Here is a 15,090-nt window from a genome sequence, read left to right on the forward strand (position 1 = left end):
TCTACCCTTGTAACTAGGCACTGAGTCCTAAGGACACAACAATCAACAAATCCCAGTTAATTAGAAAATAAAACAATCCTTTATTACAAAACAAAATTACAGTTGCAAGCATATTAAAGTGGCTAGACGGGAAGAGCCACCAGTTGATATAGATATTCAGGGAAATCCCCTGGGCTAGAACTTAGTTACAAAGAAAAAAACAAGCACAATTAACAGCTCAGACATTATTTCCAAATCCCCAAACAAGGAAAACAACAAATGCTGATGGACTACCTAAACTTTTCCCTATTTACACGTTTTAAGAAGTTTATTCTTGGAGAGAGAAGTATCTCCCATCTCCCTCAGTCTTTGAAGAAACTGCTTTGCCTCTCAAACACAGAAGAGAGAGAAACACTCCTCTGTTCCTGTTTGAAATTCCTATCTGCATTGTTATTGGCTGACTACTCGATACCTGGCTAGGTACAGGAGACATTAGTTAACCGCTTAGTCACCAGGTGCTGGTCAGCACTCCTGAATATGGCAGAGTGTACCACCAGAATAAGGGGAATGGAGAACCTGTCTTAAGAGAGGAGACTGAGAGACCTTGGCTTATGTTTAGCCTTCGCAACATGAAGGATAAAAAAAGGCTATGATTGCAGTCTCTAAATACATCAGAGGGGTAAATACTATGGAAGCACAAGAGCTATTTAAGATAAAGGACCAAGTTGACATAAATGGGTGTAATCTGAACATGACTAAATATAGGCTAGAAAATTAAAAGAAGGTTTCTATCCATCAAAGGAGCGAGGGTCTGTGTCACCTGCCTGGTCAAACCTAGGGACTTGTGGGATAGTGTATTCTCCTTGTGAGTAACAGGAGCATCCCGTCCTGAGCTTACTCTAGCCCCGTTTTACCTACAGGTGTGAGGCTGCACACACAATTGGGCCAGGGCCTTCGGCATGGCAGCTCGCTCCTGACTGGCAGCTCGCTCCTGACTGGGGCCGTATCTGCGTGCCTCTTGCCCATGAGGCCCTTCAGGTGTCCAGCCCCCAGTCTTAAAGTTTGTCCTAAACAGATTCCAAATCCCGGGGCTGCAGCCAAGCTAGTCCATCCTCGGCTGCATGCCCCCGAAAGTACTATGGGTTTTTCTTCGATCACGGGTCAGAGTCGGGGGACCTGGGCCCTCACTCTCAGCCAGGTCCTGGCCCAGGACCCAAAGGATAGTGGTTCCTCCCACTACCCAGGTGGTGGGGGGAAAACCGCATCTCACCAACCCTCATGGTGTGTACTCCCTATCTTGGGCCTCTTCCTACCCGTCCTAAATGCTTCTGTGACGCCGTTCTCCCAGCGGGCCTGCCACGGGTCTTACCCACCAGAGCTGACGTCGTCTACTCTGTGGCAGTGGTCCGATGCTGTCAGGATCAGCTCCCGTTGTCCAGGACTCGTCGGCTTGCTTGCCTGCTGGGGAGTCTCCTAGGCTGGCTGACTGGCTCAGTCTCCACCAATCCAGCCGGGAATGGGCTAACACTGGAACTGCCCATGGTGGCTGCTTTCCCTTGAGGTGTTGTTGGGTTGCTCCTGGCCCAGGGTCCGAATAGAAGGCCACGTGGCCTCCACTTCTGACCCGGGTGGCCTCACCTCTGACCACCTCCCCTCCAATTGCTTGTGGGCCCTTACTGTCTCATGTTGCTCTGGCTCAGGGCTTCCCACGGCAACTTCCTGTGCCTCTCGGCATTCTCCCCTGCCCTCTGCTACCTCCACGCTGGTCTGCTGCCATGGCTGCGGTGCCAACTCGCTCCTCCCCGCTTGTTGGCTGCATTGTTCCAACCTTTAATGTTGCTGCGTAGCTGCCAGAGCATACTCGGTAGCGCCTGAGGATGCTTGGCAGCTTGCCCCAGAGCACGGAAACCTCCTCTCGTTGGGCTCAGGATGGGCTCGCCCCGTAACAGTGTAGAACAGTTTTTTCTTCTAGGAGTGGTGGGGCAAATAGCCTAAATATAGTTTTAAGATGGCGCTTGATGAATTTTTATGTACAGTATTATATGATGCAGTATGCTGAGCATATCCTTTACATTCCTCTTTTAATACAATGTTAGATATTTTAGATGAGCTACTTCCATCTATATAATCATGGTTTTCTTAAGGTTTTATGAGAATAGGCCAATTCTTAATAAATTCTTCAGAACTATTAACCACAGAATTCTATCAAACACTTTGAGAGAGAGATAATTTGGATCCTCCTGCTCTCCTACAGTAAAGCTGAAGCAAAATGGTAGTCATGGAAGTATTTTGTGATTCAACATTTTATTTTATTCCTGACGATGATTTTTTTTTAAATTGATCTTTATTCACCCTGGTAGTTGCATATGAGGCATCTGTTCAGTATTTCTATCTTTATCTTGGTGTATGGTCCTTTGTCTTCTTTACTGGGTACCATCCAAATTCTGATAGTATATGAAATTATACATTTACATTACTGTTTTGTGGTCTTGTCCACGGTAGCATCTGATTGCATCACAGGCATTTAATGAATTCATCTTTATAAGGTCTGTAAAGGTAAGAGCATTATCTTTATTTTATAGATGAGGTGACTAAGACAACTAGAAAATGAGTACTAGGGATGTGAATGACTAGTTGAGTAGTTACCTATCCAATAAGCAAATGCTTATTGTCAGGGCTTGACGAACGGTGGCAAAAGCCGCTTGCCAGCCCCGCACTGTGCATGTGCAAGACCTGCATTGCGCATGCGCGCGCCGCAAATGAACGGGGCGCCCTGCTGAAATCTACTCGCCACAAGCGAGTAGATTAAATACTTTGTCGAGCCCTGCTTATTGGATAGTCACAGTAGTCGACTAGCTGTTCCCCCCACCGTGCTGTGTCTTATCAGAAAGAGGCAGAAAGGGTGGGGGAGAGGAGAGGGTGCTTCAAAGTGGCAGCACCGTGTGCAGCCCAGGGCCAGCTGGGGAGTCCCCAGGATGCTTGTGGTGTTTCAAAGTGGCAGACTCCACTGGGAGACTCCCCTGCTGACCCTGGGCTCCATGCTGCGCTGCTTTGAAATGCCACGTTGAGCCTGATGCTGACCCCGGGCTCCATGCAGTGCTGTTGCTTTGAAACACCACTGGGAGCACGAAGCCAGCAGGGAACTGCCCCTGCAGCACTTTTGCCTTTGAAGTGTAACAGCCCTGAAGTGTAGCAATTAATTGAAATGTAACATCCCGAGTGAGTAACCTGATGGCACACAGTGAAAAGGGCAGGGCCAGGATTAGAATTCAAAACTTCCAGTCATGGGCTCATTACACAAGATCACACTGCGTTACTAGGAGATGTACCGAGTATTCAGACCTCCATTTATTTTAATTGTAGTTGTCAGTGCTCAACACTTCTGCAATTTAGGCCTCAAGTGTCTCAAACAGGACAATCAGAAAATAAGAAACACAGAATTCATCATCATTGTCGTCCTTCATGCCCACTGGCGTATATGGCAGCAACAAAGGTCCTCCACTTCAGTCTGTCTCTGGCCAGCCTCTCAATAGTGCCCCAAGTGTAATTCATGCTCTTCATTTTTACTTCAGTGGTTTGGTGCCATGTTGTTTTGGGTCGTCCTTGTTTCTGCTTCCCTTCAGGGGTCCCGTGCGCAGCAATCTTTGTGATAGAGCTTCCATCTTTCCTGAACACATGCCCAATCCATCTCCAGCGTCTTTTCATAATGATGATAGCCATGTCATCTTGTTTACACTGCACAAGCAGGTTCTAATTAGAAATTATGCTTGGCCAAAATATACGGAGGATCATCCGAAGACTTCTGGTATGAAAAGTCAACAATTTATTGAGGTTGTACTCTGTCATCCACCAGCATTCTGATCCATATAATAGTGTCGATAAAACAAAGCTCTGATAAAACTTCAGTTTGGTATGGATGCTGTACTGTGATAACCTCCATACAGCATTCAGACTCACGAAGACATTTCTGGCTTTACTGAGTCTGCTCTGGATATCACTTCTGACACCTCTATCTTTACTGATAATAGTACCCAAGTATGTAAAGCTCGCTGTGATAGGTAGATCGTGGCCATCGATCTTAACTGATGCTGGTGCCTCAATATTTAGGGTCATGACTTCTGTCTTCTTCTGTCTAACTCTTAGTCCGACCTATTTTCCGAAGGTGCAGAGTCGATTTGTCTACTCTTGTATATGACAATGCGTATGGGAGAGCAGCATAAGATCATCAGCAAAATCAAGGTCCTCTAATATGGAGAAGACAGTCCATCTGATGCCTGTTGGCTCATCTTCTATTGTATGCTGCATAACCCAGTCTATGACTAAGTTAAAGAGCATCAGAGACATGATATATCCCTGCCTTAGTCCAATCTTAACTTTGAAGCGTAGATCATTGTTCCCCACGCTGCATGTGAAATGGTTATAAAAGCTCTTAATTAGCTGTACTACTTCTTGTGGTATTCCAAATGCTCTCAGAATACACCAAAGACTATCCCTATAAATGCTGTCAAAGGCTTTTTCGAAATCAATAATGTTGATGAACAACTGGCTCTGCCATTCAGTGCATTGCTCAATGATGTTAGTACAAAAATGATGTTGCACAGTACACACCTGCTTCCTTTATGAAAGCCGGCACACAATTTAAGTGGCCACCAATCAAGATTTTGGCTTATGAGTTGCCCAGTGTTATATAGAAAGTCAGTGGTAAAGGTAGGGTTAGAATAGATTTCTCTGGTGTGTCATTCACTTCCCTTTACTGTAAATTGCAGCTTCCTAGTATTATCAGTGCAATACAAATCATGACGCTTCAACACAGCAGCACATACTTCTGCTACTTGAGCATGAGGACTTAGCCTTCTCCTGCTGACTAACAGTTATCTTCTGCGATCTAGTCATTGGAAATAGTTTGTGATCAGCAGATCAGCATTCCCCTTTCACAGACTGCATATGCAATGACAAAGATAGGGCATTTTCTTTCTGAGAGGCAATGTGGCTAAGACCACGCTGTTTGGATTTGATATATTGAAGAGCTGAGCTCTGTTCTCTACCGATGTAACCTCTCAATAGGATATAAGTCATTGCTTAATAAAGGTTGTGCAAAGATACAAAATTAAGTCAGTAGAACTAAATATTAGAATTCACAATCTCCTAATCCTCTTTTGCTTAATTATTATTTCTTTTCTCCGATCAATAGTTTCTTGCTGTACCCCTGCAGGGTATGAGAGATAAGGTTCTACTGTCATCTATGGTGTCTTTGAGCCCAGCCTGTCTGTCTCTCCATTGCTGCAACAAAGGCAGTTGGATTGAGTCTCTGTTCCCAGGTTTCCACTGCTGTTTCAATGCTGCAGTTTGGGCAAGAGATCAAAATTAAGCATTGATACCATAATCCAGAGATGAGAAATGTTGATTTTCAACACCTTATAACTCAACCAATTCAGAGTGGAATTTCATTGGCTAAGCAAAAGGCTTCCCTGTGTTCGTGTGACATTTTCCTTTGCCAAAGAACAAAGACCTCTTGCAAATAAGGTAGGTATTAGAGCTTCTCAGATAAAGGCTGCAAGAAACTGCCTTTATGGTGTGTTATATCTGTTTCCAGCCATTTAGTTGTTATTTTTATCCCATTTTTTATAGTCTTGGGACAGGAAATATCTGCATATTTAGGAAGTACTTAGCACAGGGATGGGCAATAATTTTTGGTGGGGGGCTACTCCAATACTTTGGTAAGTGGTCAGGGGCTGCACTTTTCTGTGGAGGGGGTGCAGGGTTTAGGTTGGAGGTTGGGTGCAGAAGGGTGCATTGGTTGAAGGATGGGGGGGGGTGCAGGAGACTATGGGGTCTGAGAGGGTTCTGGGTAGAGGAGGGGGTTGTAACCTGGGTCAGGATTGGGGTGTAGGGTCATGGCAGGAGTGTGGGTGCAGGAAAGGATTCTGGCCTGGGGTAAGGGTGTAGGAGGGAGTTGTTACCTGAAGAGGGCTTGAATGGTGATCTGGGGGAGGGGGCTGGGGTGCCAGAGGCAGGTGCTGGCTGGGAGGAGTTTACCAAAGTGTCTTACCCCAAGGCAGGTAGGGTTCCCTTCCTGCTGCAGCCCCAGACAGCTTGAAAATACAGACTGCACCCTCCATGTGGTTCTCAACTCCAGCTACCCCAGTCTCTCAGGCCAATCTCTCAGCTCTGATTGGCTGGATGTTTCTAGCCAATAGAAGCTGAGAGATTGGCTGAAGTCAGTTCTTATTGGCCGGTTGTTTCTGGCCAATAGGAGCTGAGGATTGGGCTGGGGGTGGGGAGATGGTATAAAACCTCCTTCTCCTGGCAGAGCAGAGAAACTCAGGGACTGTGATTTAAACTGCGGCAGCTACATTACTGAGGTCCTGGCAGGATGGTCTGCGGGCCGGATCTGATGGCTTGTCGGGCCAAATCTGGCCTCCAGGCTGTATTTTGCCCAGCCCTGAGCATATAGTGGGTACTACTGGAATAAAAATAACACTCTGTACGATACAGTACAGTATTTAGGCAGAGTCTGTATTTGTCCTGGGCTCTTCCAGGTCTCTCTCTTTCACTGAACATAATGGAAAGATTTTTTTTTCCCTTTTGTAATAGTTATTGCATTTCTTCCTACTGGAAACGGAAGTTATGTAAGTTGTGTGCCAGAAGCTGTTAAGGAAAATTTTTGTTGATCAAAACAGGACACTTTCTATTAATGGGAGTCTTTCCACATGCTAAAAATTTCAGTGAATTTTCTTCAGTACTATTTCCTCTTTCCCCTACCTAGATGTTTGAGAACTTAAAAAGTCAAAGAAAGATTAATGATTTTTAATTATAAAATTCAGAGAATTCAAACTCTGTTCTCTCTTCACCTCCCGTTAAATGTATTTCCACTACTGATGGAGTTGTAAAAATGGGGTTTTAATCTTGGTATTTTTAAAGATGTAAATTGGGGCTTCTGGTTTCACACAGGTTTTAGTCAAGTCACAGATATTTATGGAATTTACACTTGTTATTTTTGTGTGACTTTTCTTGTATGTGGCCTTAGTGAAAACATTGACAAAAAACTCTCTGCTTGACTGTCAAGTTTGAGAGTAGTATTTTTAGGATTTTTTCTGGTTTATTTACCTGTTGACTTTTGCTAATGTCAGTCTAAACTAAACATCTATCTGTAAGAATAGTTTCCCAGAAAGAACACGGAAAATTTATTCACGCACACCTTGTTGGAAGTATCTTTGTCGTCATATACAGGTATAGGGCACATCTATACTTGCCTGAAAATCGATGCTGTGGCATTCAGTATTGGATTTAGCGGGCTTTCTATGGACTTGCTAAGTGAAATACTGAGGGCATCCCCCTCAGTGCTGGTACTCCTTGCTGTCATGAGAAGTAATGACAATTGAGAGGAGCATTTTTCCTGTTTACTCTTGCTGTGAAGATGACACCAAAGCTCAATGTCATTTACATAGCTGGAATTGCATACCTTATGCTGACTTTTGGCTATAGGGTAGCCTTTTCTATAAACATTTGGAAAATTCTATGTTTTAGAAATGGAGTGGTCTAAAAATTTGGAAGTCATGCATTCCAGAGTGCTAAATCTTGCTCTGACTCAGACTCCCATTGTGACCTTTGTCAAATCAGTTCACTATTCTGCTTCTGTTTCAGCAATAGAAAACTTACCTACTTGACAGAGTTTTAAGCAATACCTTTGCATATCTTTTGAAAGGAGTACATACATAGGCTTTGCAAGTTCTGCTTGCTTGTTCATTTGAGTGCAAGGACTATTTGCATTTTGACTAGCAAATAAAATACTGTCTTTTTCATTACCATTTTTATGGAAAGTGTGAGTAAATTTTTGTTTGGTCTGGACTAGGAAATGTTCATGACTTTATGGCTTATGCAAGTATTTATTTATTAGATAAATTGCAATCACAATTTAGATTTTTATGCACCCCTGCACAGTGGATTTGGGATTTAGCAACGTTTTTGTTGACTGCATTTCTCTCACTGTATTTAATATCATAGTATGTGATTTGAGAGTGATACCTACATTTAACATCTAAGCCCCTGCTGTTCATTTTTTAAGTGAATACAGAAAAGGGCACACAACTATAACAGATTAATTTTTTTCTCCAGCTATCTATTTGTATCCTGCAGCAACTTGGAAAGTATGATGGAGCAGTTCAGCTTGCTGTTGTTTGTATTATCTAGGTAGCTCTCTGGAACACTCTAGCAACCTGAGTGCATGCTCTTTTCATATCTGCAGAAATATCAGACAGGCATTTGTCAGTCTCCCCTTTGCACTAGAGCAACTTGCTATCCAATCATTTTTTTTCAGCTACACTTTGAGCCTCTGTGGAGGGAGATTTTCATCATAGGTAACTAGGTGGTTGCTACTCTGGGGGTAGAAAATATGGAAAGAAGCGCTATCAACACAGATGCTCACAACAGCGTGTTAAACATAAACCAGATTATTGCTATTTTTGTTAATCTTCTTTTAAATAGTTCTGTCTTCTGTTTGAGGCCAATTGCCTTCAAAAACAACTGAGGATTAATTTACGAGCAAGGCAGGGCAGATTTTGTGTGTGTCAGTTTTACAGTTTATTTGGATATTTTTATTTTTGTGGTCAAAGACCAAGTTTGTATTGTGCCTGTGTAACTCAGCTAGAGTTCTATTCGCTAGACTGGAGCCTGCCCAGTGATGTAAAAGGTCATATTATGCAAGAGTGAAGGACTGGGAACATCAGAATAATGTAAAGGGGTAGAATTCTGCTGCACTAGAGAGAAGGAAGGTTCTGATAACTTTGGCTGAAGTCCATGGAGGTGGTACAAAATATCATTTTCACTATTTCCTTCTTGTTCTTCTATTGCAGGAGATGCATCGTCGGTTTGAAAATGCCCCTGACTCAGCCAAGACAAAAGCTCTGCAAACTGTTATTGAGATGAAGGTAAGAGACTCCACACTGGAAGACAGGAGACCTATTTTTTTGGAACAGAGTGTGGAATATTTCAGGTAGCTGAAAGCATGAGAAGTCAGACAGATATAATGCATTTGCCTGTAGTACTAATGGGGAAAAAATGGATCTTTTCATTGATCAGGCAAGTTAAAGAACTAGTTTATTTCATCTATCTGGAGTGGGATTTACAGTTTCCAGCTAATTAGCCAAAAGTCCATTGTATTATAAGGATGGTATGGGGAGATAAGTGGGAGCCTTTTAATGATGTGATTTCCCTCCCCTCCCCAACACAGTATTTTCTGAACTTTATAAAGGGTATTGGTGGCGCACACAAGCTGTGTCTAGACTGCTTTCCTCTTGCGAAAGAGGAAATGCAAATGAGGAAAAAGGAAATGCAAATGAAGCGCTGATTAGGATGTTCGCATGCTTCGTTTGCATATCCTCTTCCAATCGTTTTTTCGGAAGAGGTTTTTTCGAAGGAAAAAAAGCAGCCTAGACGTGGTTCTTTTGGAAAAAAAAAACCCTTTTTTGAAAGAACCTTCTTCCTCAAAAAATGAGGTTTACAGGGGCTCTTGTACATTTCAAAGGGGAATTGCCACATGGAGCCTGGGGCTAGTAGGGGACTTAGAGAGTCCCTCGCTGGCTCCAGGCTGCATGTGGCATTTAAGTCTTTGAAATGCACAAGAGCCCCTGCTGGGGCTTTGTACATTTCAAAGGTGGAACACCACCCGGCACTTCCACCTTTGAAATATAGTAACAGTCCAGCAGGCTTTTGCTACATTTCAAACTGGAAGCGCCCTTATCGACTAATTGAATCGTCAATGGAAATTCCATTGACTATTCGATTAGTTGATTAATCTAATTTTAACATCCCTAGTCTGGGTGCGGGACACCAAACGGACAAGTGCCTGCTTCATAGGAGCTTCCATCCCCATACCAAAAAGGAGAGGAACCACTGGCTTAAGCTCCTCTTAATGGAGGAGGAGCTGCGGCCCTTGGCACTGGAACTATCCCTGGCATCAGTGGTGTATAGTTCTCCAGTGTCGGTTTGTGACTCAGCACTTAAGAAGCATTCACACCGTAAAGCACCACTATTGGGTGCCATTGGGTACTGCACCAGGCACCGTGGCATCGCTACTGCTGGCCTCTGTCATTGGCACCGAGACTGCTATTGGTGTCTCCTTGTTACTGCTCCCTGGCACCATCGGGATCAGTGCCCCCCTGGACTGGCATTAAATATTCACCCCATGGCAGGCATCCATGAACTGGCCCTTTTGGACTCGGTGGACATATCACCAGAGTCAAGACTGGCATTGGTAGTGTCAGCACTCAGTGGCCTTCCCTCCTCTATGGTGGTGCCTGCATTCATGGGAGAAATGGAGGAAAGCTCTCTAGTGCCGTCTACCCTGACGTTGGCACAGGAAGAGCAGTATCCTCCGTTGGGCTACCTCCCTGGTCCCCCTCGGACCTTTTTGGGTGAAAGGTTTGTGCCGCCAGGGGTCTGCATTATGTGTTGTACGATTTGGTATTCCTGAAACAGCAAGGTCTTGCCATTTGTTCTGTCAAGTTCCACTTTGCTGCTACTCTGTTTTCCTCCCACCAGTGAATAGCTGCTCGCTTTCCTCAGATTCTGAGACAATCAGATTTCCCTGGAATACAATGGACATATACAACATATCTTGAAGAAACATGGTTACACAACAGTAACAGTAACCATTTCTTCCTGTTGTTTCTAACACCTGAAACAGGCCATGTCAGCAAAAAACTAAGTGGATTGACCACTTAGTATGAAAAAGACAATAGATTGCATTGCTTACTTATGACATTATAAAGTCTCAGGGGGTAGCCATGTTAGTCTGTTACTTTAAAAACAACAGGCCATCCTGTGTCACCTTAGAGACTAACAAATGTATTAGGTCATGAGCTTTCGTGGGTAAAACTCACTTCTTCAGATAAGTTGGAGTAGAAATTACAGAATCCAGGGTATATACAATACCAAAAGAAGCTACCTGTCAGTTGTAGGATCAGTGTTAATGAAGCTAATTGAATCAGGCTGGATGTGTCTCATTTATAGCTTGTGATGTGGACATGCAAATATCAAAGGTGGGGTAATTTCCTTTGTATTATGTTAACCAGTTTAGGTCTTTATTCAAGCCTAAGTTGATAGTGTTGAACTTGTAAATGAACTCCAGTTCAGATGTCTCCCTCTGTAATTGGGTGATACAATTATTTTGTAGAAGAATGGCTACTTTTCAAAATGTTCCCTGACAGGTTTATGTGTGTTACCATTTCTGATGTCTGTTTCCATTTATTCTTTGATGCAGAGACTGTCCAGTTTGGCCAATATATACAGGAGGGGGGCATTGCTGGCACTTCATGGCATATATCACATTAGTGGATGTGTAGGTGGATAAGCCCCCTGGTGTGGTGACCTATGTGGTTAAATCCTGTGATGGTGTTGCTTGTATAGCTATATAGACACAGTTGGCAATGAGGTTTGTTGCAGGCATAGTTCCTGGGAAAGTGTATCTCTGGTGTGGTGTGTGGCTGCTGGTAAGTATTTGCTTCAGGTTGGGGGGCTGTCTGTAGGCTAGTACTGGCCTGTCTCAAAAGGTTTGTCAGGGTAAAGAATCATTTTCCAGGATAGGTTGTAATTGTCAATGGTGTGTACTGGAGGGTTTTAAGCTAGGGACTGTAGGTGATTACCAGTGGTGTTCTGTCTTTCCTTGTTGGACCTGTCTTGAAGTAGGTGACTTCTGGGTACTTATATGGCTCTGTCAGTCTGTTTCCTTACTTCCCCAGGTGGATATTTAAGTTCTAAGAATTCTTGATAAAGATCCTTTACATATATGTCTGCCTGTGGGATTGGAGCAGATCCAGTTGTATCTTAGGGTTTGGCTGTAGACAATGGATCGTGTAATGTGTCCTGGATGGAAACTAGAGGCATGTAGGTAAGAATAGTAGTCCGTAGGTTTCCACTATAGGGTGGTGGTCATGTGACCATCAGTCAGTGATATCTTGAAGGTAGCTAGGAGTGTTGGTGGCATAGAGTTTGAGGAGAGAGTCAACATAGCAGGATAATCCTGCTGCAAGGAATCCAATGCCTGAGATAATGATATGTCCAGGATTTCAGGGTTTATGGATCTTGGGTATGAGAAGACTCCTGGTTGGGGCTGAGGGGTGTGTCTGTGTAGATTTGTTCCCAAGCTGTAGAGGGAAGTTTCTTGAGCAGATGGTGTAGTTTCTTCTGGTATTCCTCAATGCGATCAGAGCAAAGAGACCTGTAGAATGTGTCAAGTATCAGAGGGATAGCTGTGTTAGTAGAATGTGGTGGTGGTGTTGCCTGACAGCCTCCAATTTGTAATCTGATCTACTCATGATGATTACAGCACCCCCTTTGTCAGTCTCTTTGATTATGTCAGAGTTGTTTTTGAGACTCTAGATAGCATTGCATTCTGCACAGCTGAGGTTACGTGTCACCTGATGTTGTTTGTTTACAATGTCAGCCTGTGCATGTTTGCAGAAGCAATCACTGTAGAAGTCCAGGGTATCATTTCAACCCTCCGGAGGTTTCCGTACATGTAACATGTATGTATTTTTAACTATGTAAAAATGTTTGAAAAAGTCTACATATGACTTGAACTAGCTTAACATCCCCTATAGGTTCGTCCATTCAGGAATAGATTGATGTTGGTACTAGGGATGTAAAATCCCATTTAACTGGCTAACCTGTTAAATGTGCTGGTTTAACCAGTCAACTGATTTTTTAAAAAGGTGGTGGGGTGCTCCAGCCTGGCTGGGCTGGACAGCCAGAGCAGCCCCTGCTTGTGATGTGCCTGGGCCCGGCCTGCCACAGACAGGGGCTACTCTGGGTGTCCATAACAGCACTGTCCGTTGTGGGCCCCGGAGGGCTGGAGCAGCCCTCTTCCCATGGTGGGTGGGGAGGCTATTCCAGCCCCCACTGTTTAACCAGAATGGTAAGCATCAATGGGTGATACTTAACCAGTTAACATTTCACATCCCAAATTGGTGCACCCATTCCTTGCTTTATGCTGTTGATTGTGTTCCTTGTTTGTCACTTAGGTCACATCTGTAGAAGCAATGAGAAACTTGTTTCACAAGCTCTTTTCTCTCATACTTGTGGCACAGTTAGGGGTTGAGGTCTCTATGAATCTGATCTAGTATTGATGTGGCCATTGTAATTTGTTTTACTGTCACTATAATAATTTCTCTCGTATATATGGCTTCAGGACTGCCAAGTGACTATTTCATATTCTCTTATTTAGTATTCATTCCATATGCCGCACATAGCCACAATCTAGTTCAAAAGATTAAACTTACTTGCAGAATGAAGAGCACTGGAGGGAAAGAGCCCTTATGGGCAGCCAGTTTTAGCTGCTCAGAGAAATGCTGTTTTAACAGGTGCAGAATAATTACTCGGAATGTTTATTAAGGTGCATTTACAATACTGGTACATTCATATACTTTGTTGCTTTCATGGTGTGTTAATGAGTCATTTAACAATACACTGCTTTCCCACCCCTCTTACTCTTTTCAGGACTCAAAAATCTCCTCCATGGAACGTGGCCTCCGTGACTTGGAAGAGGAGATTCAAATGCTGAAGTCGAATGGAGCTCTAAGCACTGAAGAGCGTGAGGAGGAAATGAAGCAAATGGAAGTGTACCGAAGTCATTCCAAATTCATGAAAAACAAGGTAATGAGAGAACAATGATAATAACAGTGAGCTTTAAGGAACACGTGGGAGAAGAACTCTTATTCAGTCATCAAATCAAGGGAGAGAGTTGGGACCTGTCTTGTACTGCAAGCATTGGGAGATAGGAGAGGAGGCATCTGCATTCTACTCTGAAAGTCACTGGACTAGCCTCAGAATATTTAAAAAAGGAACATGGAATATTTAAGGAAAAGTGTAGAACTGTGAAAACAATGAGGAGTCCTGTGGCACTTAAAAACTAACAGATTTATTTGGACTTAAGCTTTCATGGGCAAAACCCAACTTCGGAGTGGGTTTTTTCTCACTGAAGCTTAGTCCAAATAAATCTACTACGGTGCCATAGGATTCCTCAGTGTTTTCGTGGATGCCGACTACCCCTCCAATACTTATACAGCTGTGTACTCAGTAATACCAGTGGGCCAGAGTCTGCATTTAGATTCATACTCACAGCTTTTATTATTTAAATTAGATTTGTGGGTATCTTTGGGACCTTCCTAGTTCTTTTTATACTGTAGTTCAGGTTAATTAATGGCACATGTACACACACACCTAATTCATGGCAAGAGGGGTCATAGATCTACAATGCCCTAGCACGCCATATGTTATCTGTGTTAACTCCACTGATGCACACTAAAAGTTCCCTAATGCGCATTAACAAGGTCCATATGGAAAGTTAATATGTTTTATATTGGAGTGCTGTAGGCTGACACTCTAGCTTGCCATGCAGTAAGTGCTCTTAGTTTAGCAGTCTTACTAAACTAATACTATAGTAGTATTTCTACCTATTTGACTTGCTGGATCACTGTGGCATGAGATTTAGCATTATTTCAAGACTGGGCCGAGCAGGAACTATAGCAAATAGGTTTCTACTGCACTGTCCTTCCAGTGTTGTCATAAAACGAACAGATTCTACTTCAGCAGTGGTGCCAAGATTCATGCAAACTTATGGGGATGTTTGTGTTGCAAGATGGCCCTGAGAAATGCAGGTATTTTGGTACTGAGCTTGGTGTAAACACTGCTTGTTGGACTGTGTAGAGGTTACGGTCATTTCATAGTTTTTCTGCTACATAGTCTGGAACACTCATTACTGTGTTTGTCCTTCAGTGAAATGATTTGTTTAAACAATACAGTTCTAACCTGTTGTAGAAAGTTAAACACAAAGATTACAAGCAGAAATGTAAGATGTAATAAGACTTTTTAGTGCCGTCACCACTCCAGTATTTTGACTCACTCCAGGAAAAACACCTGTTTTAATAAAGGTTAAACCTCTCTGGTCCAGCAACATCTGTAGTCCAGCATGACTTTAGTTAGCCTGGTGTCTACTTATTATGAGTGTGGTCAAGTTTTTGCAGTCCCATAAAGTTTATTTATAGCCACTACTTTGTTCTGTGCTCTTATATAGTTTTAATTTACCCCTAAATGTCCCCTACAAGTTCAGTAAGC

The 15,090-nt window shown here is 43.2% G+C and overlaps 1 protein-coding gene across 8 annotated transcripts in view; it reads left to right on the forward strand.

Moving 5' to 3' along the window:
* The window catches only part of ERC1 (ELKS/RAB6-interacting/CAST family member 1), a 507,898-nt gene that overhangs the window by 104,477 nt on the left and 388,331 nt on the right, over positions 1-15,090 (forward strand). For all 8 annotated transcript variants that reach the window (XM_075941054.1, XM_075941075.1, XM_075941087.1 and 5 more), the window contains 2 exons: positions 8,832-8,906; positions 13,474-13,629. In XM_075941054.1, coding sequence (XP_075797169.1) covers positions 8,832-8,906; positions 13,474-13,629 — 231 coding nt within the window. The remainder of the gene's footprint in view (positions 1-8,831; positions 8,907-13,473; positions 13,630-15,090) is intronic.

Source organism: Pelodiscus sinensis, chromosome 1 (genome assembly GCF_049634645.1).
Source record: "Pelodiscus sinensis isolate JC-2024 chromosome 1, ASM4963464v1, whole genome shotgun sequence".
In the NCBI taxonomy this organism is placed as follows: Eukaryota; Metazoa; Chordata; order Testudines; family Trionychidae; genus Pelodiscus; species Pelodiscus sinensis.